General features: G+C 40.6%; 1 protein-coding gene across 1 annotated transcript in view; it reads left to right on the top strand.

Annotated features, from left to right (window-relative positions):
* The window catches only part of LOC311526720 (uncharacterized protein), a 297,707-nt gene that overhangs the window by 258,375 nt on the left and 12,424 nt on the right, over positions 1-26,908 (top strand). Inside the window, exons 23-30 of the mRNA XM_084640019.1 lie at positions 4,460-4,588; positions 9,531-9,659; positions 15,836-15,964; positions 16,052-16,180; positions 17,268-17,396; positions 18,300-18,428; positions 19,694-19,825; positions 25,446-25,574. Of these exons, the coding sequence (XP_084496145.1) occupies positions 4,460-4,588; positions 9,531-9,659; positions 15,836-15,964; positions 16,052-16,180; positions 17,268-17,396; positions 18,300-18,428; positions 19,694-19,825; positions 25,446-25,574 (1,035 nt within the window). The remainder of the gene's footprint in view (positions 1-4,459; positions 4,589-9,530; positions 9,660-15,835; positions 15,965-16,051; positions 16,181-17,267; positions 17,397-18,299; positions 18,429-19,693; positions 19,826-25,445; positions 25,575-26,908) is intronic.

Genomic DNA, 26,908 nt, shown 5'->3' with positions numbered 1-26,908 from the left:
TCAAGTGGGCATTCAAAATGTTTTGTTCGACCTGAATGAACGTGTTTTGCCTTTTCATTTGGGGGGAAGGGGGAAGGAGGGCAGGAATCAGGTTTGGTTAGAAACGAACCAAATTTAGTTTATTTTATTTTTTGGTTTGGCTATCTATAAAAAAAAAAACAATTATTCACTCACTTCCACCATTGATACAGTCCATGGCAGATATGGCTTCATGCAAAAGGTCTTGAGGGAAGTAGAAGTGCTCGAGACATTTATAACTAGACTACATGAAGCATAAGAAAATATTCTGCAAGGAACAAATATATGCTAGCAAGAAGAACGGATTAAATGAACCACTGTCCCCTCTGCTTATCTTTCTCTGCTATATGAATTGTAAGACAAGTTAGTCAGTCTTGAGATAATTTGGTTGTTCTTCCTGGAGTACTTCTAAAAAACAAAAATTCTGAACTTGTCAACTAAAATGAAATCAAAATAAAAGACAATATATTTTGTTATATACATTATTTCCGGGACTGGATAGGTAAGCATAAAGGGACTGGGACAAGCAGCCAGGGGTGGGGAAGAGACAGGACTGTTTATGGATAGATTGGATGGGATGGGCAGAAGGGATCAAACTTGAGGGGGGAATGCTCCAAAGAATCTGTGCCTATTAGAGAATACTTCCCACCAGAGCCTGGAATGGAGCTCAAGCTTCCTGAGTCTCACCAATCCTCAGCTGTCAGCAAATGTCTGTGAAACCCACTTGCAAAATGTGTCTCACCCCCTCTCATGCTGGTGGTCCACATGGAGTGTGACTCTTCTTGAGGTGCCCAGGACTGGGAGTCATCTTGTTACCCTCTTGCCTCAGCAAGAGAAAGACTTGCTTGTCGTTAACGGTGTATCAGCTCCCTGACACCACCAGTCTGTTAGTCACCCAAATAATCATGGATCAGTGTTCATGTCATGCTCCCTGTCAGTACCCAGCCCAGGACAGGGAAACTAATGATGGAACCAGCGGACCAAATTCGGTGATGTATCCTGGTCACATGCCACCTGAGGCACGTTGAGTATATACTAAAAAGAAAAGGGCTCTGCCAGCCCTCACTGTACCTTGCAGGTAACAGTCGGTGCACCGCAGCCCCTCTGAAAGTGTCCCCCTGTAGTATCCAACCCTCTTTCACTGCACACTCATGGAAATTACCAGATTTGCAGTCCCCAAAAGAACAATGTACACACAGCTTGACTGCTACAACTCAGGATCAGGTCCTTTATAACTTCACAGCATTGAAATATAGTGAAAACAATCATAAATTTATTATAAATATAAACTTTGCTTTAGGTGTGACAAGCTACTTTAGTTTAGCCTGTTAAAGTTATCTCCCAGCAGTTCCAACTAACAAAGCAGGGATCCTCCTGTCATAAATGGAAAAAGCGCTGTTCTTTTTGCTTCCCCAGTGAAGGATAAAAGGGATATCCTTTTGCTTTCTTCTTATACCCCAAAATCCACTGTTTTGATCCTAGAGACAGGATGACACCGTTCCCCTGTGCTTTATTCCCCAGAGTACTGGTTTACCATCCTCATGTTGATGTTGTATGCAAAAAGACTTCCTTTGCGTTAGCTTACAATGCTCATTTTTCACGTAAATCAAGGCAGACAGGTGAATCTATGTCCTTTTGTCTGGCAAAATCTATTTGCCAACCCTGTCTGGGACACAGACTCAAAAACTTATTTTCAGTAGTTGGGGAAGGTATTTCTTGTACACTGAGTCCTACACACTACTGGAACTTAATAAACAATAATATGCAGTATACAGTGATTCAGTTAAGAGTTGAAACCACATGCAGTAATTTCTAATTTGCAGCTTGATATCGGCTTGCCCACCAAATAAAAATAAACAGAAGGCTGACTAATACTTCTTGACTGTTTGACACCGATATATATTCTATTTCCCCATTTCTCTGAGACACCATGTGTTTGGAAGGTACAGTAAGTCTCAAAGCATCCATGCGACCTTGAAGAAGCTACAGGCTGGACTGACTGAAGAAGAGAATTGCCATTCCACTTGGAGTAAATGAGCCAGTTGTATGAAATCATATGTTCAGAAAACCAAGCTGCCACTGTCAAGGCAAAGTGAACTTCCAAATCAGACCTTGCTCTGTGCTACTGTAACACCAACAGATCCTGGTGGTTGGCAGGCGGGATCAAACCTGAGCCCCAGTGCATGAGCCTCTATTGTATGAGCTAAAAACCAACTGCCTTTTAGCTGAGGGTGTAGAGCAAACTCGTTACTCTCTCTCTCTAAGTGGTCTTGGTGCCACTCGATGGGACAGAACACCACCCCCAGCAGGTGTGTGGGTTACACCACCACTACTACCTTTTGCCAGCAGAGAACTTACATTCATTTTCTATTTTAGTCCACTGTTGTCTACAGATATTGTACTGGAGTTCATTGTATTATAGGCAGGGTAGGTAGCAACACTCTTTTACAAGACCCCATTTTCAGTTGCAACAGCAATGGAAGAATTAGATTTCTCACCATTACATCAAGCCTAATGGTGAGAAATGGAGGGGCTGGCAGGTGGAGGAATAGGAGGTAGGGGGCAGAGCATGGGAAACTGGGACTGATGGGGCAAAGAGACTGGGACTGCAATGAGAAGGCCAGCAGGATGTTGAGGACTAGGGCTAGTGAGACAAGAACACTGGAACAAGGAACCAGCCGTACATGGATGGGAGGTGGTGGGGAAGAGACAGGACTAAGACGGGGTCAGAAGGTCTCTGTCCACTAGAGAACGCATCCCTCCAGAACCTGGAATGGAACACAAGATTCCTGAGTCTCAACATTCCTCTGTTGCCATCTTTGAAACCCACTGGCAAAGTGTGTCTCATCTCCCTCCAGTGACTGCTCCAGACAGAGGATAACAATCTCTTATTGCTATCAGTTACTCAGTTAGCTCATGTGGCAGAAGTCTATGCTGTAGATCTAAAGGTTCCAACCATGTTGATGATCCATGCAGATGTTAGTATGATTCCACATGATGGAATTCCTGTGGGGGGATTTGTTTGTGCATTGGGTGGTTTCTTTTTTTAAAAAAATAGAAAATTGTACACACACAACTTTTGTACACACAAAATCTCATGTTACCGATGGGGAACCGAGGCACAGAGGTTAAGGTAAAAAGTGTCCACCAATATAGGGGTGCTGTCAAATTTGATTCATTAATGTTTCTTAAGCACTCAGACATTATAGTGATAGGCATCATAGAAAAGCTCATGAGGAAATTAATAATTCGGTAGGGTTTAAATGGTGTGCAGTAAGTAAAGCCTAATGCCACACATTGAGCAATGTGGATAAAACAAAATATTGCATAGCTACTCATTCAGTGTCCATCCAGTATACTGAATGAGGGAGGGGTCCTGTGTAAAAACTGGACATATTCATATAATTAAAACTTCATGATAATGCAGATGCACGAGGGGGCTGAATTAAGGTTGGACAGGCAGCCTTAATTCTGTCACTTCCTAACTTTTGAGAGTTTGACTAGGCAACCTTAGCATTCTTTTAGCATAGTATTTTGCGCATAATATGGATATAGAAACCTCTTGGCCACTGAGACAATTGTTGACAGTTTATTCTCACTATGCCAAGTGTTCCTTATTGGTGCATACATAGCCTGAATCAGCAGGTCTAATCTTTCTCACACTCTACAAGTGTATTTATTGAATCTCTGTGGTGCCCTGAAGAGGCCCTGCCACATTTAGTTGCTCTTGATGTTCTTTGCCAATGTGAATTATCTGCCTCTTCTAGCAAGTTTTTCCTGTAAACACTGAACTACAATAATATATCTTATATTTGTTTTGTAAAACTCCTTAGAAATATGGCAGGACAGTCAACTGGATCGTATGTCCCCAAGTCTAAAGATAAGGAGATGGGACAAGGATGGTCTTCTAGACTTTGTGTTATACAGAATTGCCTGACCTCTTGAGATCCACCTTATCTCCACATGTATCTCACATAGAACTGGGAAGTCTTTCCTCTTTTTAGTCTATTCACCTTTTTCTTCACAGCTCCTTTTAATAACATAACAACTGGTTTATGTGAATTCACATTCATTAACTCTCTAGTCTTGTGGTTTTGGATTATAGGCTCAGCTGCATTTCCCTATGTTGTAATCTGTACAACAGTATAATATGTGCAAAATACTAATCAGGGTCCATACACCCCAAATTGTAGGACATGCACAATAATGGGACTCGTGTGTGGATTTCCCCATGCACTGCTTTTCAGTTTTAACCTTTAATGGGACACAGGCTCCCAAGTATAATTTCAAATTGACAGTATAACTAAAAAGGGCACCAACTAAAAGTTTTCCCATGTACAGAATTTCCAGAAGGCAAGAGCTGGAGTTTGCTGTTTGCCAGACAGTTGTGTAAAGAAATGGGAACTGCTTTTTATAAAACCCACCTTTTTTCCGTTTTTAGCTTGTCCAGATGGATTTTTTGGAGTTGACTGCCACCAGGTGTGTGAATGCAAGAATGCAGCTCACTGTGACCACATCATAGGAACATGCCAATGCCTCCCTGGCTGGGTGGGAGCCAAGTGTGACCAACGTACGTATAACAGCAATGATCCCAGCAAAGCTGTGGCAAAGCTCACAAAAGTCCATCTTCCTAACTCTAAAAATTGCTCCTTATTAGGCCTAGAAGAACCTAGTAAGTTAGATAGGTAAGTCATACTTCTTTCCAGAGATGCCATAAATGGAAACAATTTTTTTGGTTGGCATGCAAATATTCTGTTATTTCCTTTTACTGCCATTACAATACATCAAACACTGTAAGTGTTTCACAGTACGTCCCATTTGTTTTTAGATAGCACAGTTGTGTCCTGTAATATGTTAACCGAACTTTTCATTTCTATTAAGTGTTAAACGGCAAAATGTTACTCCCATGTTTCTGCTGAGTCTTATCAAATTGCCAATTATAAGATTACAAAAGTACACTGTGGAAAAAAATCAAAGCAGAGATTGTTTTGCTATTAGGGTGGAGTGTGTGTGTGTGCGGGGGGGGCTTTATCATTAATTTTTAGAAATGTCATTTGCAAAAAAGGTAAGTTCCTGGAATTTCACAAACAAGAATAAACTGTCCCACTTAACAATGTAGCTTCTGTGGTGGTTGCTTTGTTTCTGTTTTGAATAGACATTATTTCTGGATCCTCTAATAAATCTGCCAGCAAATCTGATGGAAAGTCATTCTTTTCCTTATCTTCATAGCATCAGTTGCAGGCATCACTGAGCCTTGTTGTTTGAAAAAATCAGTGATGGTGTTTTCTTTTCCAAATTAATTTTTTATTTAAGCTTTAATCCTTCAAACACTGAGGATGAATCCTGACCCCAGTGACTTCAACTGAGCCAGGATTTCACCCTGAAAGTACAGTATAATCATCCTCTGCAGACAGCTCAGAACAATTTATACTCATCCATAGCAGCATCGCACAATAAATCGATTCTTATTGTTTGTGGAGGCCTGTACAGGGGTCCTTTGATCCACAAATGTCATGATTCTCTCAGCTAGAAGTTTATAGTTTATTTAATACACTTATTTGACAAACACCTACATTTTGTCACCCTCCTGCAAACTCCAACCACCTTAATGACCAAACCTGACTGCAACCTTTCCAGACATGCACCCTGATTTGACCACCCCTATTCCAGCTCAACCCCCACAGTGGCCTGCTGTCATGGGACATGCAACAACCAAACACTCTTGCTACCTCTACCTACCTTACCATATCCCATCTCTTTCCTTCAATTCCCTCTGTACACACAAGCTCACACATCCTCCCTTCTATCTAAAGATCCTCTCCCACAACCTCCCCCATCCCTGTTTGGACAAGTCCCCTGACTTCAGGGACAATGTTGTTGAACCTTTCTGCTGTCCTCCCACCTACTTTCCAAACAATCCGTCAGTGCCTCCACCCAGTTACTTTTCCTCCTACAAACACCTGGACCAGCTATTCCACCTTCAGTTTAATGTATTAAAATTCTTCATGTCAATGGTAATCTCTCTTACTACCCTGTTTATAGGTTAATCAACAGGCTTTGTGAAATATAGTGCCATTGAAATATGTCTGTGCTGTTTGGGAGCAGAGGTGTTGCTGAGTGGGTGTGTTGCTTGTTTCTTGGTTGCAGTCCATGTACACTGCCCTTCAAAAGATCCACAAAGTGAACAATCCGTCAGCTTCGCTCTTGACTGCTCTGTAAACTGTATTAAAAATGGGAAGCTTTGTTCCTACACATTTTATTAAATTCAATTAAGAAATGAGGCCCTTTGTCATAGGCCTCACATGTCCCCCTTCATCTTCGTAGCAAAGTCTACTGGGATTACGTAAGAAAGCAACCATTTATTCTCTTGCACTGGAACCATTAAAGCTTTATGCTGCCCTTGATTTATCCCTTGTGCTAGTTAAGACACCAAAGGCTTCAAGACTCCTTTTGCCTGCAAAAGAGTAAGGTCAAATAACAATGCAAAGGGGTGACCTGTTTCTTTCTTAGCTAAACAATGTATCATCATCTAGTAATGCCGTGTACTGTGTGGATGACTTTGCAGGTTTGGCCAAAGGTTGCTAATAATAATAACAATAATAATAAACAGTGCATTTTTCCAGGTCATCTAACCACAGATATGATTATATTTATATCAGGGCTGCTGTTGAGAGCCTTGGTAATGGGGAAGAGGGCTAAAGTTTGGAGGAACCTAACTAAGACAGAAATAGAGTTGATCTAAGACTTAGCAGTATTAAGAGCTGCTGGCCTTGGGAAGTCCCAGTGTGCAGATGAGAAAGCTTTCAGAATTATTGACAAGACAGGATGCAACCTATCTGAAGAGAACATGTAAACAAGGAAGGTTAAATAAATGAGTCTGACTTGTTCTTTCTCTCTGCCAAGAGTAGTGGCCTGCAAGTCAGTTTGAAATCTGTGCTTGCTTTGTGTCAAACACCAGCAACATTTACCAGCATTGATCATGACTAAAGTTCACTTATTTCCAGAAGTTTAACTTAAGATGCCAAGTTCCCTGAGGAATGAAGTGGCTGATTCAACTGAGGGACCTTTCCGGTAGCTCTAGAAGTTGCTAATATCGGTAACTCAAGCATTGATTAATCCTGCCTTCTGCCCATACACAGTGTGGTAGGGGGAAAAGCCATGGGAAGCTTCTGCCCCACACAGCTCTGCACAAGCAGAATGGCAAGATCCGTCCTACAGGCCAGGACACTTTGAGTGCATGTCTGGTGAGTGCACCTGCACAGCTTCCACAAAGGATGTGGGATGGTTAGCTAGGCACGTCCAATCAGCTCTAGTGCACATGCTGCCATCAACAGCAAGCACTGCACAGTGCTTCGGGCCAGAGGAGCAATAAGCAAATTGTTAAGCTATCCTGCTCTGGATCTACAAGCTGGCTTTTGCACTGGGTGTGCAGCCAGCTCCATTCTACCCCCAGGTACGGGTGAGATATTGTCCACCTGTAAATCTTTTAAAACAATGGCACCTATCGAAGAGGAAGAAACCGTTTTAAGATTTGGATCCATTGTACTGTTTGTCCTACTGCTCCAAACAGTATAATTCAAGCCTTGCAGAGAGTACTCTGACCCCTGCTTTGCTGGGGGCATTCACACATGCCTCTTTGCCTTTGTTCTGTGTTGCGTATTTGTGCTGGCATTTCCTGGAATCTGCTAGCGCTCACAGCTGGGGGAGCAGCATTTGTTTTCAAGTAATGAGAGGTGCAGAAGGATGCTGAAAAATAATTCTGGCATCATGGGATTTTAATTGATTTTTTACCTAGCCACCTAATGTAGTTTATAAACTAGTATCTTTACACTCCTCATCAAAAAAAGAGGAAGAAGAATTCAATTCACTCTGCTCCATCAGTAGAGAAACCTGCAAACATAGCTTGATAATTTCACTTGCTGTTTCAGTCTTCTAACATTGTAAATCCCCTGCTAAGCAGTATGCCCCAAAGATGAACCAAGAAGGCTTGTATACTCCTAACAAGAGACAAGAATGTTTAATTTTCCTCACCAAGAGTTCCTGCTTTTGTTTTGGAATTTCTAATTCACTGATAAATCCCATCTGTCTCCTAGTAGGCATAACAAGAGATTTGTATGCACGTGATGTAAACTTCTGGTGAGATACACTCTCAGGGTTAATCTACGCTAAATCGGGGACTTAGTAACACCCTTTTACAGCATAATGCTGATTTGTATTGTGGCCACAATTTAAATCTATCTCCATAATCAAGGTAAAGCTCATTCAGATGGTCTGAGTCTTCAATATAGAGTTTAACAACATTATAACCAGGTCCCTGGGCTTGGCTACAGTAGTGATACAGATGGGACCTAACTGATTTAAAAAAAAATATGTTGAAAAGGTGCTACAAGTGAAATGTCATCCATGTAAATCACACTGGGACACTGAAAAGCCCAGACAAGAAGCTACAGGTTATGAATAGGCCAAATGCTGTCAACCACATTCACAACTGAAGTGGGGAAAATTCCATTCTTCTGTTCTATCTCTCATGGATGAGTCCTTCATGCAATACTACATCTTGCTCCCCAAAAGGGCTAGGGATTTTGATGAAAGGTCAAAGTGTGGGCCCAGTCCCATGAGGTGCTATGTGCCAAAGTTAATGGGAGCAAAGGACACATGGCATTTCACAGGATCAGACCTGTTTATTTGCTCTTGGGAAGAATGCCGATGATGTTTATTATCTGTGGGAAAACAAGTGTGACACAATAGAATTAAAGCCTCCATTAAGACCAAGACAACAAGTATCTTATTCTTTTATCTTGGCTATCTATAAGGACAATCCTGCTTTTCTTCCTTAACTACCTTGAGTGATACTTTAGAAAGCAAAGTGACAGTATACTCCATTTACTGCCATTTAAAGACAGAGCCATGACAATGAAGACAGCAGAAATCTTGTAATGCCAGTTTGTCCATGGGAGGCAACACCAGTAGAGAACAAAATGGAGCTGAAGCATGGATAAACTTGTGAGATACAGGGTTAAGTTTTCACCTGGGAGCCAGCTGCTTACCCAATGTGATGGAAATATCACTGCTTTCTTACCAAAGAATAAGGCTTCGGGCGAGCTAAAGCATCGAACTGTGAAAAATGAACAATGAAAACAATGAAGTTGTCAGTTCTCTTACCAGGCTGCAAATAAATAACCAACCTGTCAAGCTGCCTGTTCTGCTGGACCATTAGTTTAAGACAAAGACATTCCAAGGTACAGGAGAATGACAGGTGATATATCACCCGCGTGATTTGAGTCTTTGATAAAAATCTGTTCAGAATGCGTTGATATGTATCTTTAAGCCCACATTATTTAGTGTCAGGCCTGATTAATATATGAACTTATGTATAGGTATGATATGAACAGTGTTTCATGAGAAGCCAATTTCTTACTGATTTCTCTTGAATTGGGTTATGTCTGAATTTTGCTCTGTATGATGCCTCCTTTGATGTGTTGTAACTGCATTTTATGGTACTCTCTTTGCAGCCTGCCAGGGTGACAGTTACGGGGAAGGCTGCAGTCATGCTTGTAATTGTCACAATGGAGCGCGCTGTGATCATGTAACTGGGATGTGTATTTGCGCAGCAGGATGGAGAGGAGCTACCTGCCAGCAAGGTGCAGTGAGAACTTAACTTCTGTTGCAAGAAGATGACAGAAGGGGAAAACAAAACTTCTTACTTAGGGATTTTCATTAGTATTTCAATTGCCGGCTTTGTACATTGCTTTATCAAATGGCTTTTAATCAAAAGAAGATAATAGAAATATTATCACAACCCACTGGCTGATGTCTGCCCAGTTGGTAATGGACTTAGCCACACAAACTCTATTTGTGGAAGTTCTGTATGTTTTTTGCAGAATATCTTAAAGTTAATTTCCAGTATAGATATTCAGTGTAACCTACCTTAAGCAAAGGGACAGACAGATATTGGTCTTTTAGAAACTGATTTATGCTTACAGCAATACATACAGGTGATTGCTGAATAAGGGTGGTCTTTGGTACAGGCTTTACTGTATGTTAATTAAACATATGTACAAATGGGCCACACAGTCTATAAAAATAATGTTCTAATTGAGGGACAGAACCATTTTAAGTTCAGGGTGTCCTATATCTACTAATATTTATTAAGTGTGTGGGCAGCTAGGAGAAGTCCGCACATAAATTATTATACAGTATTTTTATTTATTATTTATATTATCATAGTACTTAGGCCTGGACCGGGACCTCATTGTCTAAGGTACCATACAAGCACAAAACAGTAGAAGCTGAAACTCCCAGGAGTACAAAGTGAAGGGGTACAGTAGAGAGTTCCAGAGAATAGCTGATTTGACTAAGAGGGATAAAATGTCCCAGAATGTAGTAAGACAGAAAACCTGCCATCTTTGAAAATTAAAATGAAATAAAAAATAATCCAGGCAACATCAAATATTTATCCACTTTACCCCCTTTGGACCTATTTCAATTTAAAAACAGAACGTTTGGATTGTCTAGATAAGTGATCCAGAACCAGCAATGTAGCCCTGTGCTCTCATCCCAATGTAGCAGTTATCCTCCTACAAATCGCTAGTTTGTGGTTGCTCTATACACCATAAGCTAAATCTAGGATTGAATGTCATCACTGGGAGCTTCGCCAGTCACTTTGGAATTGCTAATTGAACAAATCTGCAGTAAAATGGTAGCTATTTGTATTTTAGGGAAGTCTGAAAGCCCCTTTTAAAATCTAAGGACAAAAGGACTTTCCACATGCTTATGATTTCCATGGGGGAGGGGAGTATAGACACACAAGTCTTCCCCTTATACTGATGGGTACAGTATTGGCTGAAATGTGAAGTTTCTCTTAAGGAAATAGCTTCAAATAGTAGAGGGTTTTTGGTTGATTTTGTTTTGTTTTAATTAACTGTAAATCAACTACTTTTTCAGTCAGAAGGACCCTAAATCAAACTACATATTTTCAGACACAAACAGTTCCTTTCTATTATGGTGCATTGTGGATTCTTCTGTGTGTTTGGTTTCTCTGATAATTTGATCATCAGGAGAGGCGGGGGGGGGAGGAAAGGGAATGTTGGGTATGTGTCCTCCTCTAGTGACTGTTCCATTTTGTGGCCTAGAACCTACTACTGCTAGCAATTTATGGAGTTGTCACTTTAGCACTTAAAGTACAAGCCTCTGCCCTTTGAGCTAAAGTTCCCAAGTTCTAGTTCCAGTACCCATAGTGGGGAATTCATTATTTGAATTTCTTTAAATTAAAAATAGGCAAGCTATAAAATATCATCAGCCTGCTGTGGATAGAAAGATGTAATAATTATAAAATTGTGTATCGTACAAAGTTAACCATTAAAAAGTGGAACCAGTACATAGCCTATTTGTTGAGAAAGCTGTGAAGAATCAAGCTCTTGCTATCATAGGTGAGGATGGGAAAGACTAGAGATCATTGTTTTGGGATACAATTAAGCACTTTCTTCACTTATCACTAAACAAATTTCATTGTGTAAACCCTTTGAGTGCTGTCCTCAAAGTGGCCTGTGGCTATGACACTATATTAATAAACTTCAGCTATTACTAAATGTCAACTATTGCTGTCCACTATGTTCTGAAGGGGTCTGATTCTGCTCCCAACCAGTTTTACATTAATGTAATTCTGTTGGTTGCAACAGAGTTACTCCTGATTTACTCCAGTGTAAATCAGAGTGGAGTCAGGCTCTGTAGGTCAGATCCAAACCTGATTTACATCACTTGCACAATCAGTCAGATTGGTGCAAGACAAGGTAGAGTTAAGTTCTATGTATTTAACTTGCACTATCTTACTTCGAATGCATTGCTTTCCTGTACCGTAAATAGTTTCCTTGCTTTAGTTTGTTAGCTGTTTTGTATTCTGAATGTTGCACAAAATTCCTAATTGAATTGACATTTACCGTATACATTGTAGGGGGAAGGAATATAGGGTATTATAACTGTCAACATTAGTAAAATTTCTGCACAGATATAGTCCGTATAGACATGGCTTCTTATTCTTGTAGTTTGTGTGCATTTTTAATAAGAGTTTTCTGCTGTTGAGGAGGATGAAAGTCTCAGGGAAGGAGGACATCCAACTGGAGCAGAGGGAAATGATCCCATAGTTGGGACCCTCCTTCAAGATGATGATGTGGTATCCTCTAGCACGGAGGATACCTCTCCGGGGGAGGGAATTCCAGTTATTAGGAAGAGACAGGTATTAGTAATGGGTGATTTGATCATTAGAAGCATAGATAGTTGGGTTTGCGATGACTTGCCTGCCTGGTGTGAAGGTGGCGGATCTCTCGAGACATCTAGATAGACTTATGTGTAATGCTGGGGAGGAGCCGGTGGTCGTGGTACATGTAGGTACCAACGACATAGGGAAGGATAGAAGGGAGCTCCTGGAGGCCAAATTTAGGCTGCCAGGTAAGAGATTGAAGTCCAGGACCTCCATGGTAGCATTCTCTGAAATGCTTCCAGTTCCAGTTAGACAGGCAGAACTGCAGGGTCTCAATGCATTGATGAGACAATGGTGGTATAGGGAGGAAGGGTTTAGATTTTTTAAGAACTGGGGAAACCTTTGGGAAAGGGGGAGCCTATACAGGAAGGATGGGCTCCACCTAAACCAAAATGGAACTAGATTACTGGCACTTAAAAAGGTCATAGAGCAGTTTTTAAACTAAGGGCAGGGGGAAAGCCGACAGGTGCAGAGGAGCATGTGGTTTGAACAGAGACATCCCTTAGGGGAGGATCTATTAATGGAGGTTCTCTATGTCCTGGTAAGGAGGAGAGGATGGAAGATAATAAAATAAATGTAGGATTTGATGAGAAACAGTCAAAAGAAAAAAAAGTCCCATTCAATTACATCATGTAATGGCAGACAGCTAAAAAGTGACAAGTTTTTAAAGTGCTTATATACCAATGCTAGAAGTCTAAATAATAAGATGGGTGAACTAGAGTGCCTCGTATTAAATGAAGATATTGATATAATAGCCATAACAAAAACTTGGTGGAATGAGGATAGTCAATGGGACACAGTAATACCAGGGTACAAAAATACAGAACAGGTCGTGCTGGTGTGGGAGTGGCACTATAAAAGAAAGTGTAGAATCAAAAATTTTAAATGAACCAAACTGTACCATAGAATCTCTATGGATAGTAATTTCATGCTCAAATAAGACTATAGCAGTAGGGTATATGACCGACCACCTGACCAGGATGGTGATAGTGACTGTGAAATGCTCAGGGAAATTAGAGAGGCTATTAAAATAAAAAACTCAATAATAATGGGGGATTTCAACTATCCCCGTATTGTCTGGGTACATGTCACCTCAGGACGGGATGCAGAGATAAAGTTCTTCTTGGAGCAGCTAGTTCTGGAACCCATAAGAGGAGAGACAATTCTTGATTTAGTCCTAAGTGGAGCACAGGATCTGGTCCAAGAGGTGAATATAGCTGGACCGCTTGGTAATATAGACCATAATACAATTTAATTGAACATCCCTGTGGCGGGGAAAACACCACAGCAGCCCAACACTGTAGCATTAAATTTCAGAAAAGGGACCTACACAAAAATGAGGAGGTTAATTAACAAGCTGCATGGAAACTTTTTTAAGATGCCATAATAGAGGCTCAACTCAAATTAAAAAACATAGTAAGAGAACCAAAAAAGAGACACTGTGGCTAAACAACAAAGTAAAAGAAGCAGTGAGAGGCAAAAAGGCATGTTTTAAAAAGTGAAAGTTAAATCCTAGTGAGGAAAATAGAAAGGAGCATAAACTCTGGCAAATGAAGTGTAAAAATATAATTAGGAAGGCCAAAAAAGAATTTGAAGAACAGCTAGCCAAATACTTAAAAAGTAATAGCAAAAAAACATTAAGTACATCAGAAGCAGGAAGCCTGCTGAACAGTCAGTGGGGCTTCTGGACGATCGAGATGCTAAAGGAGCACTCAAGGATGGTAAGGCCATTGCGGAGAAACTAAATGAATTTTTTGCATCGGTCTCCATGGCTGAGGATGTGAGTGAGATTTACAAACCTGAGCCATTCTTTTTAAGTGATAAATCTGAAGAACAGTCCCAGATTGAGGTATCATTAGAGGAGGATTCGGAACAAATTGATAAACTAAACAGTAATAACTCACCAGGACCAGATGGTATTCACTCAATAGTTCTGAAGGAACTCAAATGTGAAATTGTAGAACTACTAACTGTAGTCTGTAACCTATCATTTAAATCAGCTTCTGTACCAAATGATTGGAGGATAGCTAATGTGACACCAATTTTTAAAAAGGGCTCCAGAAGTGATCCTGGCAGTTACAGGCTGGTAAGCCTGACTTCAGTACCGGGCAAACTGGATGAAACTATAGTAAAGAACAAAATTGTCAGACACATCAATGAACATAATTTGTTAAGGAAGAGTCAACATGGTTTTTGTAATGGGTAATCATGCCTCACCAATCTGCTAGAATTCTTTGAGGGGGTCAACAAGCCTGTGGACAAAGGGGATCCAGTAGATATAGTGTATTTAGATTTTCAGAAAGCCTTTGACAGGGTCCCTCACCAAAGGCTCTTAAGCAAAGTAAGCTGCCAGGAGATAAGAGGGAAGGTCCTCTCATGGATTGGTGACTGGTTAAAAGATAGGAAACAAAGGGTAGGAATAAATGGCCAGCATTCAGAATGGAGAAAGGTAAATAATGGTATCCCCCAGGGGTCTGTATTGGGACCAGTCCTATTCAACATATTCATAAATGATCTGGAAAAAGGGGTAAACAGTGAGGTGGCAAAATTTGCTGATGATACAAAACTACTCAAGATAGTTAAGTCCCAAGCAGACTGCAAAGAGCTACAAAAGGATCTCTCAAAACTGGGTGACTGGGCAACAAATGGCAGATGAAATTCAATGTTGATAAATGCAAAGTAATGCACAGTGGAAAACATAATTCCAACTATACATATAAAATGATGGGGTCTAAATTAGCTATTACCACTTAAGAAAGAGATCTTGGAGTCATTGTGGATAGTTCTCTGAAAATATCCACTCAATGTGCAGTGGCAGTCAAAAAAGCAAACAGAATGTTGGAATCATTAAGAAAGGGATAGATAGACAGAAAATATCATACTGCCTCTATATAATCCATAGTACACCCACATCTTGAATTCTGTGTCCAGATGTGGTCGCCCCATCTCAAAAAAGATATATTGGAATTTGAAAAGGTTCAGAAAAGGGCAACAAAAATTATTAGGGGTATGGAACGGCTTCTGTATGAGGAGAGATTAATAAGACTGGAACTTTTCAGCTTGGAAAAGAGATGACTAAGGGGGGAATAGGATTGAGGTCTATAAAATCATAACTGATGTGGAGAAAGTAAATAAGGAAGTGTATTTACTCCTCATAACATAAGAACTAAGGTCACCAAATGAAATTAATAGGCAGCAGATTTAAAACAAACAAAAGGAAGTATTTCTTCACACAATGCATACTCAACCTGTGAAACTCTTTGCCAGAGGATGTTTTGAAGGCCAAGATTATAACAGGGTTCAAAAAAGAACTGGATAAATTCGTGGAGGATAGGTCCATCAACGGTTTATTAGCTAGGATGGGCAGGGATGGTGTCCCTAGCCTCTGTTTGCCAGAAGCTGGGAGTGGGAGTCAGAGAATGGATCACTTGATGATTACCTGTTCTGTTCATTCCCTCGGGGGCACATGGCATTGGCCACTGTCGGAAGAGAGGATACTGGGCTAGATGGACTTTTGGTCTGACCCAGTATGGCCATTCTTATGTTAAATTTTGTTTACAGCTTGTCCTTCTGGTTTATATGGCATGAACTGTTTACAGCACTGCATGTGTCGCAATCAGGCTGTATGTGATCAGGTAACTGGACAATGCATTTGTCCCAAAGGCTGGACTGGAATAGCCTGTGAACTTGGTGAGTTCCGTCATGTTCTCCATTTGCTTTGACTGGACCTTTCATTCACTTATGATTCTGATAAAATTCTGCCCTGATTGATTTCAGAGTGTGAGGATGGGAAGTATGGAGAGAGCTGTGAGCAGAACTGTAGCTGTGGCAATGGTGGAATTTGTGACCGACATTCAGGGAAATGCAACTGCCATCCAGGATGGATTGGGGACCAGTGCAATGTTGGTAGGAAGGCTAATTTCTTTGATTTGACTGATTGTAAATTTCGACTCTATAAAAAGCATCTTATTAATTAATGTTTCCTGTATTTTTATTAATCATTCTATAGCTGTGGCTGCCCATTTCAACTCCCAAGGGTCTCTCTCTCACTTGCATTGACTCCTTTGTCTGGAACTTTAGCTCTTTCTCCCTCCAGGACATTGAGTCACTTTCTGTCCTTCAATTTGATCTTAATACTTTTCATTCTGAAGAGCACTAGAGATAGCTAGTGGCTAGAAAGGAAGAATGGTGCAGTGGTTAAGGTGCTAGCTTAGGATTGGGAGACCTGAATTCAATTCCCTGTCCTGCCACAGATTCCCTGTATGACCTTAGGCAAGTCACTTAATCTCTCTGCTCAAAAGAAAAATGGGACACTTCCCTATCTCACTGGGGTGATATGAGGATAAATATATTAAAGCCTGTGAGGTGCTCAGATACTATAATAATGTGGGGCATATAAGTACCTTAGCAAAACAGAATTTAGGACTAAGTGTCCAGAAACTTGGGATCTGTTTCAAGTTGTGCCACTGACTTGCTGTCTGATCTTGGCAAAGTCACAAGTGGACTGTTTTTTCTACCCGTGCTGAGAATCCACAAGTTTCATTTGTCAGTGAAAGTCATAGGAATCTTTGAAATACTGGCCTTTCACTTCCTCAGGCCTCAGTTTCCCATTAGCAACCTTGTAAAGTCCTTTGAGATGATAAGTATTGTCTAGGCACAATTTACTATCATTATTAACACAGTATGTTGTTGTTCAGTGTGTATTGTATTGCCATCACTATACAATCCATTGTGATCTTTAGGATTCCAGGTTACTGCCACTTTGCAAACTTTCCTGTGCATAGTCATTAGCATTCAGGACCAAGTATAACAATTGTAAATATGCTAAATATACTCTCATCAGATTATAAATTCAGTGCTTGTATCATCTATTCATCATCCCACTCTCCCAGAAGATAAATATTAGCTTATTTGTCAGTGGCTGATGGCTTTCACATCAGCTTTCTGTAGACCAGGAGGAACCATTATTCTGCTTATCTAATTTTCCTCTCAGCCTGTCCATCTGGATACTTTGGGCAGCAGTGTGAGGAACGGTGTGACTGTGAACACAGCTCTTCCTGCCACCATCAGAGTGGAGTGTGTCACTGTGAAAAAGGATGGCGAGGAAAACGATGCGACAAACGTGAGTTTCTGCTGAGAGTAAAACCGAGACATCTACAGAGTACTGTGTCTGCTCCATTAAGGCCCTGATCCTGCAATAGTATCATTAAGCCCTGGCATGATCCCACTGAAATCAATGAGGGAACTCAGCATTTCACAGAATTAAGCCTTAAGTAGTACTTTTTGGTAGGCTGTGGTAGTTTTCTTCTTCTCCACAGGTCAAACTGGAGTTGCCCGTTAGCAGATTGTCCTCATGATGATGATCAACGTTGTGTCCCTTCAATTTCTTTCATGTCAATTGCTGTCAGTCTCTAGTCCTTTCAGACCTGTACCTTTCATGACACATGCAGTTTTTCATTAAAATAAAATAAATTTTTAAATGTCACATTGAAAAATTTCTCTAGTGTCCCCAGAGAAAATGACAAAATTCGGACACCAGGTGCTGTAAAACCCAAGATTTTTATCTTGCAAAAGCAAGAAGTATTCAAAGTATAATTAAGATCCGACTTGGTGACTTTATATTTTTACTTGTCGTTCTTGATGACAGTGTCACATGAAGTTTTCTTCTGTGCAGCATAAGGAGGTTTACATTAAAGGGAAAGGTCATGGGTGAAATCCTGGCCCCCTTGAAGTCAATGGGGTTCTTGTCATTGATTTCAAAGGGCCAGGATCTCACTGATTGTGAGTTGGAATTCATCTCCTGCTTCTGGAACTAATGTAACATTTGAACAACAGAAATAAATGGTCATTAATTTATTAATGGGGGAGGTAGTCTTCTTGGAAGCACCAGTATTCTTCATATATATTTGCCGGCTAAAGCATGAAATAATCGGCTTCCCTTGCAGTCAGGGGCTGAACTTGGTCTTTAGCTTCTTCTAAGCCCTTCTGCAATCTGTTCTAATGAAAACTGGTTTGGTTATTCCAGCCTGCTTGCCTGGCTACTATGGCAATTACTGCACCAAACGTTGCAACTGCCCTTCAGGTACCCCTTGTCACCATGTGAATGGAGAGTGTGGCTGCCCTCAAGGATTCACTGGCTATGGCTGTGAAAAAAGTAAGTTGTTATACAAGCATGTGACTAATTGCCCCTTGAAAAAAATCTACAGGGGATTGATTCATTTATTAAATAATTGAACAGCTGATTTAATCAACCTCTGAAGGAGTAAGGACTGCTAGAACATTGCATTAATAAAAGTGGACTACAGCTTGAAAGCTGAATATAGATTTTTCTGCTTGCAGATTGCAAGAGCAAGCAGGGGGACAAAATTCAACAAAGCTGGCCCAGGGAAGTGTCCAGTCCACCTGAGGATTCTGTCCCTCCAGAGGGCAGGCAGTATTTCCACCTCTGCCGTCCATTGGTGTTCTTTGGGAGAACAGCTTCTGTTCTTGGCTGCCGGAGCACCAGAAAATTGTATTTTTATTATCATTATTATTTATTATTGTCAGTGGCAAGAACCACATCCATTCTGGGGTTATCTTTAAAGACAAACTGGATTTATTTTGTGCTCCAAGCTCTATGATTCCTATTTTGCTTTTCCTTAATGCAAAATTTCAGAAACCTGTTGTCTGAGCATAAATTTTACTATTAAAAAGATCTGATTATTGAAATTTTAATCCGATCCCTATCTGATCTGTGAGACTCTAAGCTTTTGGGGCAGGGACTGCCTGTTTCTTGTGTGTGTGTACAGTGTGTAACACAATGGGCTGTTAACCCCAATCAGTGGCACTAGGTGCTAAGTAATAAAAATAATGATAAATAACTATAAGAACCACCACAGCTTTATTCAAGTTGCTTTTGCTGTACCAATTTATGTCACCTGAGAATTTGGCCTGATATTTCTACGAAGGTGCTCAGATGGTGTGGTGCGCACTAATATAAGAACCTAGATCTAAACAGTCAGAAAAATGTAGGCAGCATGGCTGACAAGTGACAAAATGCAACATGTACAAATGTTTGTGCTAAAGCAACCTTGAAAGTTTAAACTATTTACACAAGGGAAAATGTCTTTATCCATACATGTGGTCCCTCTTGAGTTATACTATTATTTTAGTCGATTTTACCTGACATCACACTATGATTTTCTTTAGTGACAAGAAAATTGCAGCTGGCCCTTGGCAGTTGGGCATAAATTGACTGCACAAAACAAAATCAAACAGCAAAGTAATCCCCAAGTAAATTTAATAAAACCAGAGTCCCAGAGGGCAGCATACTTCTGTAGGCAGTAGTTTTATTTAATAAATTTTAGCCTGCTCTTTGTTTGAGTGCTATATTTACCAAGACAAATTTAATTCATTGGTTTACATTTCCTCTTCCCTCAGCTTGTCCAGCAGGCACATATGGTAAGAACTGTAACCAACTGTGTCAGTGTTCTGCAGAAAATGAGGAATGTCACCCAGCAACAGGCAAATGTACCTGCCTACTGGGTTATTATGGAATCCACTGTGACCTTAGTATGTATAATTCTTGCTTCATTCCAATTTTTTTGAAAAGTAGTTGACAGGAAGCCTAATTCTTTGGGGCCAGATTCTGACACACCTATTCATATTTAGTAATACCTGCAGCCTGGAATGAGTCTACTCCAGGTATAAAGTCCTTCTCTCTGAGAGTAAGAGGAGTCAAATTTGGCCCTTAATTATTGTAAGGCTTTTTTTTGCTGGGATCAGGAGTTTTTTCTAGAGACAAATGTTTCACAATTTTCTGAAATCATTTTTACACCAGACCCTTCTGTGAAATGTGACATGAATACACATCCACCTCTAACCTGCAGCAACACATGTGTATTGTGTAGCTCTCGCCTCTCAAAATATCGAAGCCAGAGTGCTTCCCGAAAGCTCTGAGTGCTAAACTAAGGACAAATGGTTATTATAAAACAGGCTGCAATTGGCAATATATCTAAAATGATTCATAAAGTCAGTTAAGTTGCACGGTCTTCTGAGGAACAATCAAATTAAACAGATTGTTATGGATTGGAAAAGGGTGACTAGTTTAAAAGACAAAATGCCAATTCGCTGAGCATTCCATCATAAAAAAATATATTCCCAGACCCACATGTCTCAGACTGATATTCTAGACAACAGTAAAGTAGCTTGTGGAGGAATGTGATGACTGATAGGAAACATGCAGTGAAGTGACTAAAAAGGAGACAGTTAATCACTTTTTTGGTTACAGCTTTAATTTTGTTTTTACTCTTCATGGTGTGTAATGTCCTCTTATAAAAAGGAAAATAAAGCATCTTCGCTCTTCAAGCTCAGGTCTTTCTCTCTTTGGAAAACCTTTTTCCCCCCTTTCTCTCTGTTTCTTTGGAATCCTGAATGGCTCCTTTTGGTTTGCTTCCCTTTTTGGCAGCAGTTTCAGTGCTGATGTCAGCAGCCATGTGTGCAAGTCCAGGAACAGTTAAACACTGTGCTTCACTACTAGAGTAGAAACAGATTAGGGGAGCTCATACTGTCATAATGTTATCACGAGTTGTATTTAAAAAGAAATAGAAATGCAGTGTCTGATTCTCCCCCTATTTACATCAGCGGTACACCAGTGTAACTCCACTGTCTTCTGATTTAGACCAGTGTAAATGAGATCAGACTCAGGCCCTTGAAATCTGAAGTACATCCCCCACCAGATTAATAAATGTTCAGATGAAGTAACATTATGGGCCTTAGTTACTTGACTGGGTCTTTTTAAATATATTGATATATAGCATAATACCCCAGATCATAGTATCTTAGCTTTTATTAGTCATTCTATAGATGTACAAGGGCCAAACATAGGCAAACTTCCATTCATTTCAGTGGCGCTTCCCAGAGTAAAAATTGAGTACGAACCTCTGAACTGAGCCTTGGAATAAGAAAATTAAGACAGTAAAAGTTGCACCATTGCCATGATTTAAAGGAAGAAGTTACAGGGTAAAATCCTAGCCTCGCTGAAGTTGATGAGATCTTTGGCATTGACTTCAGTAGGCCCAGGACTTCATCCAAAGTGTATAAGGCTTGTGCCTTTCTGGTGCTGAGTGCCCTCATAGGAACTGAAGTTGCACAATATCTTACAGAGCAGATTTTCAATGAATAGATTTTGTTTTGTTTAATTTTCTGCCTAGAGAAATAAGAGGATCACTGGGATATACGGATTCATATGGAAAAAATGATTGTATTGCATCTAAATTTTGCTTCTGTTTTATACTCTTGCTCGGTAGCTTTCACCAATCAGTGGCAAGTTGTCGGAGTATAACCAGATGATTTTAAAGTTAGTGTGTGTTTCGTTGTGGGGATCTGTGCTGCAAGAGATCAAGGGCCTGATTCTCATCTAATACCACCTTTGCACTGGGATAGCACCATTACTTTGGTAGAAATACTCCTGCTTCAAACTGCTGTAGCTGAGAAGAGAATCAGGCCTGTTCTATCCCATGCTGAAGAAGCTTTCAGTATGCTATTGAAACTGGGCGCAGTGTAGGAAGCCACTCCCAAAGAAGTCAAGTTGGCCTTAGTTCACTCAACATGTGGTTGGATACTGCTGGAAACAGTTTCTGGCAACAACGGCTGTACTTATAATACTGTGAAAAAAGGTTCAAGAAAATATCCATAAAAGGTGCAACTGGCTGGGAAACTGGGGTTCCAGCAGCCAAGAGCAATTGGACTTCCATGTTCTCAAGTTTGGAGTAGAGAATTGAAATAGTCTTTTGGCAAGGTACAGAGGAAGCAGGTAAGCTAGCAATACGAATCCCATCTGTTAGCCATAACTCTGTGGATGGGCAAGTCTGCCTGGGTGTGGTAAAATTAGAAAAAAAAAAACTAATGGCTCTAGTGGATAGAAAAAAAACACTGCCACTCTGCGTTGTTTACAGATGTATTTGAGCCTGGTGAACTTTCAGCTGGGAAGACCAACCTCATCAGCTCCAACTACTAATGATCAATCTTAAAGCTGTAGGTAATGGGACACTTCAAGGGTATGTCTGTATTGCATGTGGAAACGAGCCACCCAGCTCGGGTCCACAGAGTTGTGTCACTGGGGCTCTCACAAGCACACTAAAAGTAGCTGTGTAGTCGTTACAGCTTGGGCTGGCACTTGAGCTTTCAAGCTCCAGGCTTGAGATCCTGAGTTCCAGCCTGACCCACAACGTCTATACAGCTAGTGCAAGGCCTGCTAGCACAAGTCAGTGGACTCGGGATGGGATGCTAACTCTCAGATGCAATGAAGACTTCCCCAAAAGATGCAATTAATATTGGTAAGGAAAGCCCGAGTATATACTGTTGGTACAAAAGAATCTAGAAGCATGAATTCTGGATTAACTCAGGATTTAGGATTAGAATAAGGAATTTAGATCATGGCAAAACTAACCCAAGACAGAAGGAAGAGATCAGGAAATGATTTAGAAATCTGGCTGCTGTTCTTGCAGTTCTCAGAAAAGCATAACTCTGATGTACAGGAAGCTGTTAAATTAGAAAATGTCTTTATTAGATAACTGGTGGTTATAAACTAAACTTCTTTGTGGATGCATAGCCTACTTAAATGGCAGGATTCTGTGTAAATTGCCCTGGCTGTCTGCATATAAGCCTCTTGGAAAGTAGTAACAGATGAGAACAACTTGCTGATAATTATGTTGAATGTTGAAGCAGATGTGTTTTCACGGCTTGTGTTGCTCCCTGTTGAACTGAAATAAATAAGAAGTTAAAAGGATAAGTACATTGGGAAGGGAAGAATTACACATATTACTGGAACCACGTCCAGTCATGGAAGAAACCTTGTCAGCCTGAACTGAGAAACAATTCTGAAACCTCTGCCAGAGAGGAGAAAAAGTAGTTAGGTGAGTGAAGCAGAATAAAAAGGGAAAAAGTCAAACAAAGACCAAAAGGAAGTAGGGAAGCCACTGAAAAAGAGGCTAAATGAAATCATTATACTGAAGATGTCTCCTTGACACTGTTTCTTAGTGGATATTGAAAGAACATTATAGGGGGGTCTCTCTCCGACAGCAGGAATTTACATTTCACTGTGTACATGAAGTTGCAAAATTTATTCGGTAAAATCTGCAGTATGTGGGTGAGTTTGTGTTATCATACCCCCGTAGGGAGAGATGTTGATTTAACTCTCAGATTTGCTCTTCCCGTGGATAGGGGGAAGCGATGTACTGAGTAAAAAGGACCTATGGAACAAAAGAGAATCTATATTCTGTAAATACATATGTCCATTTAGTACAGTTAATCTGGTATCTGTGGGTAGCAGCCAATGTTATTTTTAAAAGACATCCCGACTGCATTCGCTGTTCTGAGGTGCTGTATAGATCAGTTCAGAGGAGGCAAGGATTTCTTCTCCATCCACACAAATCATGATTTTATACACTGAAGAAAGAGAGTGAATTATTAACATCCATAAATTCCTACAGTACAAAGTATGAAGAGACACGTGGCTAGAAATTGGCCACATATATACTCCGGTGGGGATTTCCAGTATGGCCACAGGCTTTCCTTTTTTAGAGTGGGAGAAAGTGAATGTCATTTCCAGCAACGAGTGTCAGTGTGAATTGTCTTGGTAAATGGTTTGCCTTAGAAAGGGCTGTACTGCCATCCTCAGCACAGCTGACATAGAAAGGCGTTCACGCTTCTGATGATCTAGAAATTGCTACCATACACTAGGGAAAAGGGGACACACTATGCACCTCCAGAGGCCAACAGTTCCAGAACTGGTCTAAAGTACAAGCACCAGAGGGCTGTTGCTAGCAGCTGGGCTTAGCTCCTAGAATCATACGATTACAGCAGAATCTGAGCTTTCACCTAAGTAAGTCACAGTTGCGGAGAAAAGTTTGAAAACGTAACCTGAGTGTATCTGATGCCTGAGCCTGCAGACAGCCTGAAACAGCTTTGAGAGGGGCAAACTGCCCCATGTATCACAATGGGATATTAACTCCAAGACCCACTGCTCTGAGGGGACCTGCCAACACCACCCCTGCAGAGAACTCCATGGGTATGGCGGGGGAAGAGTGCAGCGGGCCCAGCCCTCCCACCCAAGTGATACACCCTTCCTGCTACTACTCTATCCATGGGCAGAGGGCATCACATGGCTGTCTCTGCAGCTCCCAAGGGGTGGGGGTGGGGGCTACCTACTGTACCTGGCAAGGAAAAGGGGATCCCATGCCACTTCCTCTGATTCTCTCCAAGTGGTGAATTGGGACCAGCGTGGGGCCCCATTGTCATGGTGTGCCTAGAGCGCTGGGTTGCCTTAATCCAGCCCTGAACATTAGGAAAATCTATTTAATATTCTGATGCATCAATAAACATTTGATTCTTGATTCTCCCCCACTTGTTTTATAAGAATGTAATTTCATGGGAGTTCCTCCTGATTGACAGTGGGGTAAATGAGATCAGAATCAGGCCCTAGCACTGGAGCCTTGAAATAGCGTACAATAACCAGCTGTGTTTTGGGGAAATGGCTTTGTCCATTACCATTGAATGTATCAGGGAAATGAGGAAACATGAAATGTCAATCTCTATTTAGATAAATGCAAATTTGGAGAGAATGGATATCTGCCTAGCATTGTCCATAATAAACTGCTCTTCAAAAAGAAGACATCTGAAGCAAGGCACATGCATACAATGCCACCTGAAAAGCCTATTTAAATCTACGTCAGACAAATTATTCATGGACAGCTTATCCTCATATATGAATGGCACTGGTACTCCAGCCAAGGCCACTTTGTTTGGGTTATTACAGGACAAGGTTTCCCTTTAAGAAAAAGAATTCCCAGTTTTGCATTTGTATGTGTAACTCGTGAGTCTATGGAAATCCCCCATGTCCTCTTCTCTGAAACACTTGCACAGTCTTCCATTCACAGGCCAGGATTACGGCTCACGTTACAGTGAAAAATGCAGTTTGGAGAAAACCAACATAGGTTAAAGTGACTTTCTGCTGCTTCAATTAAAAAAAAAGCCTACAAATTAGGATTGGTTTTATAAGAACAAATAATTAGACTAGAAATAGAGGTTGAAAACAAAATTTAGGTGTAAGGTAACAAAGTGATCTTGCTATGAAACTGTAGGGTCACACAAGTAGTATTTCCTAATTGCTTTTTTTCCTGTTTTAAAACAGAATGTCCACAAGGTACCTATGGTCCATACTGCCAAAGGGCATGTAAATGCGTTAATGGAGGCCACTGTGATACTATGACAGGAACCTGTGATTGTCCTCCTGGCTTCATTGGAGCTGACTGTAGTAAAAGTAAGAGTTCATTAAAAATTAAAGGGGTAATTTAAATCTATATACTGACAAGAGAGAAAAATAAGCATTAATTGAAAATAGTGAAGATAAACAGTAGTTTATTAGTATATAAACAACAGGCAGATCCTGACCAACCCTTCACTCAATAGCAAATCGAGATTCCAGCTTTGTGAAAAATTCTCTTTCAATGCATTTTCTCTTCCTTATGAGAGTGTGAAGCAGGCACGATTGACCCAGGGTTGCAGCCTCTGTGTCCAGTCTCTTCATGAGCAAGATCAAAATGGGAGAGGAGGTCACACTCCTCCTTTTTTGCCCCAAATCTGCTTATTGAGGTACTCACCTACGTAGGATAGGGATATATATATATTTTTTTGGTCTTTTATCATTCTTCTGTGTGAGCTCATTCAAGAGTGTAGTCATTGTCTGATCTCACCCACATAGCTGTTGCTGGGGCATTAGATGTTCTGGATGAGGTACACCACATGTTGTGATAAGCATGTGTAGGACCCCTGGATCTTGAAAGGTTGTGGAGGGTATTTATCTCTGTAGCAATGGAGATGTTTGGAGGTTTAGAATCTGTTTTTCTGGCAGGATCTAGTGCCACTTTGAGTTGGTGTGGCCTGGTCTGTGAAGAGCTTACTTCTGATGATGAGCTTGGTGAGACTGGAGGGTCATTTGAAGGCCAGAAGAGAGGGTTGGGGAAAGATCTCTGTGGGTTGTAATTGATAAATGATACCCCATATGAGTTCCAGTGTGGGGTGGTAGACAACAACTAGGGGTGTGCAGATGATGGGGTTTTTCGCCTGTATTTTCTCAGGCTTCATGTGGATGAGCACTTATAGGAAAAGTTTGTTTGAAGCCAGTGAGCCTACTCATGTGAATAAATGCTCATGAGGATGAGAAAGAGCTCCACATTCTGGCCCTTGAAGTTTTGCATTGGCACCCTCATAAAAACTGAGTGACTAGAAGGTAATTAAGTCTTCAGTAAATCCCATCTAACCGTGGCAATCTAGTTTACCATTCATAATTTATGACTCTAATGCTAATAAAAAATTACTGCCTTGTTAGCTTTTTCAATTACTTTTTGCAGTTCACTATAACTTTTTTTACAAAACTTAACACTTCACCGTATTTTTGATAATCTGAACTGTTGCTGATCAATAAATGAAATATCAGTGTTATGGGAATGAGGAAATCTTTACTTTAAAGCGGGACCACCATTTAATACTCTAGTGAAGCTTGGTTCCACTTTCATTAGGAAGCTTCGTTGTTTTCACAGTAATGTTTGGTAGAAGATTCCTAATGTCAAGTAAAATTTCAGAGGAAAAACGTAA

Source organism: Lepidochelys olivacea (genome assembly GCF_965140295.1).
Source record: "Lepidochelys olivacea isolate rLepOli2 genome assembly, chromosome: 9".
Lineage (NCBI taxonomy): Eukaryota > Metazoa > Chordata > Testudines > Cheloniidae > Lepidochelys > Lepidochelys olivacea.
The sequence above is the reverse complement of the archived record's forward strand: the minus strand, read 5'-3'. Positions and strand labels throughout refer to the sequence as shown.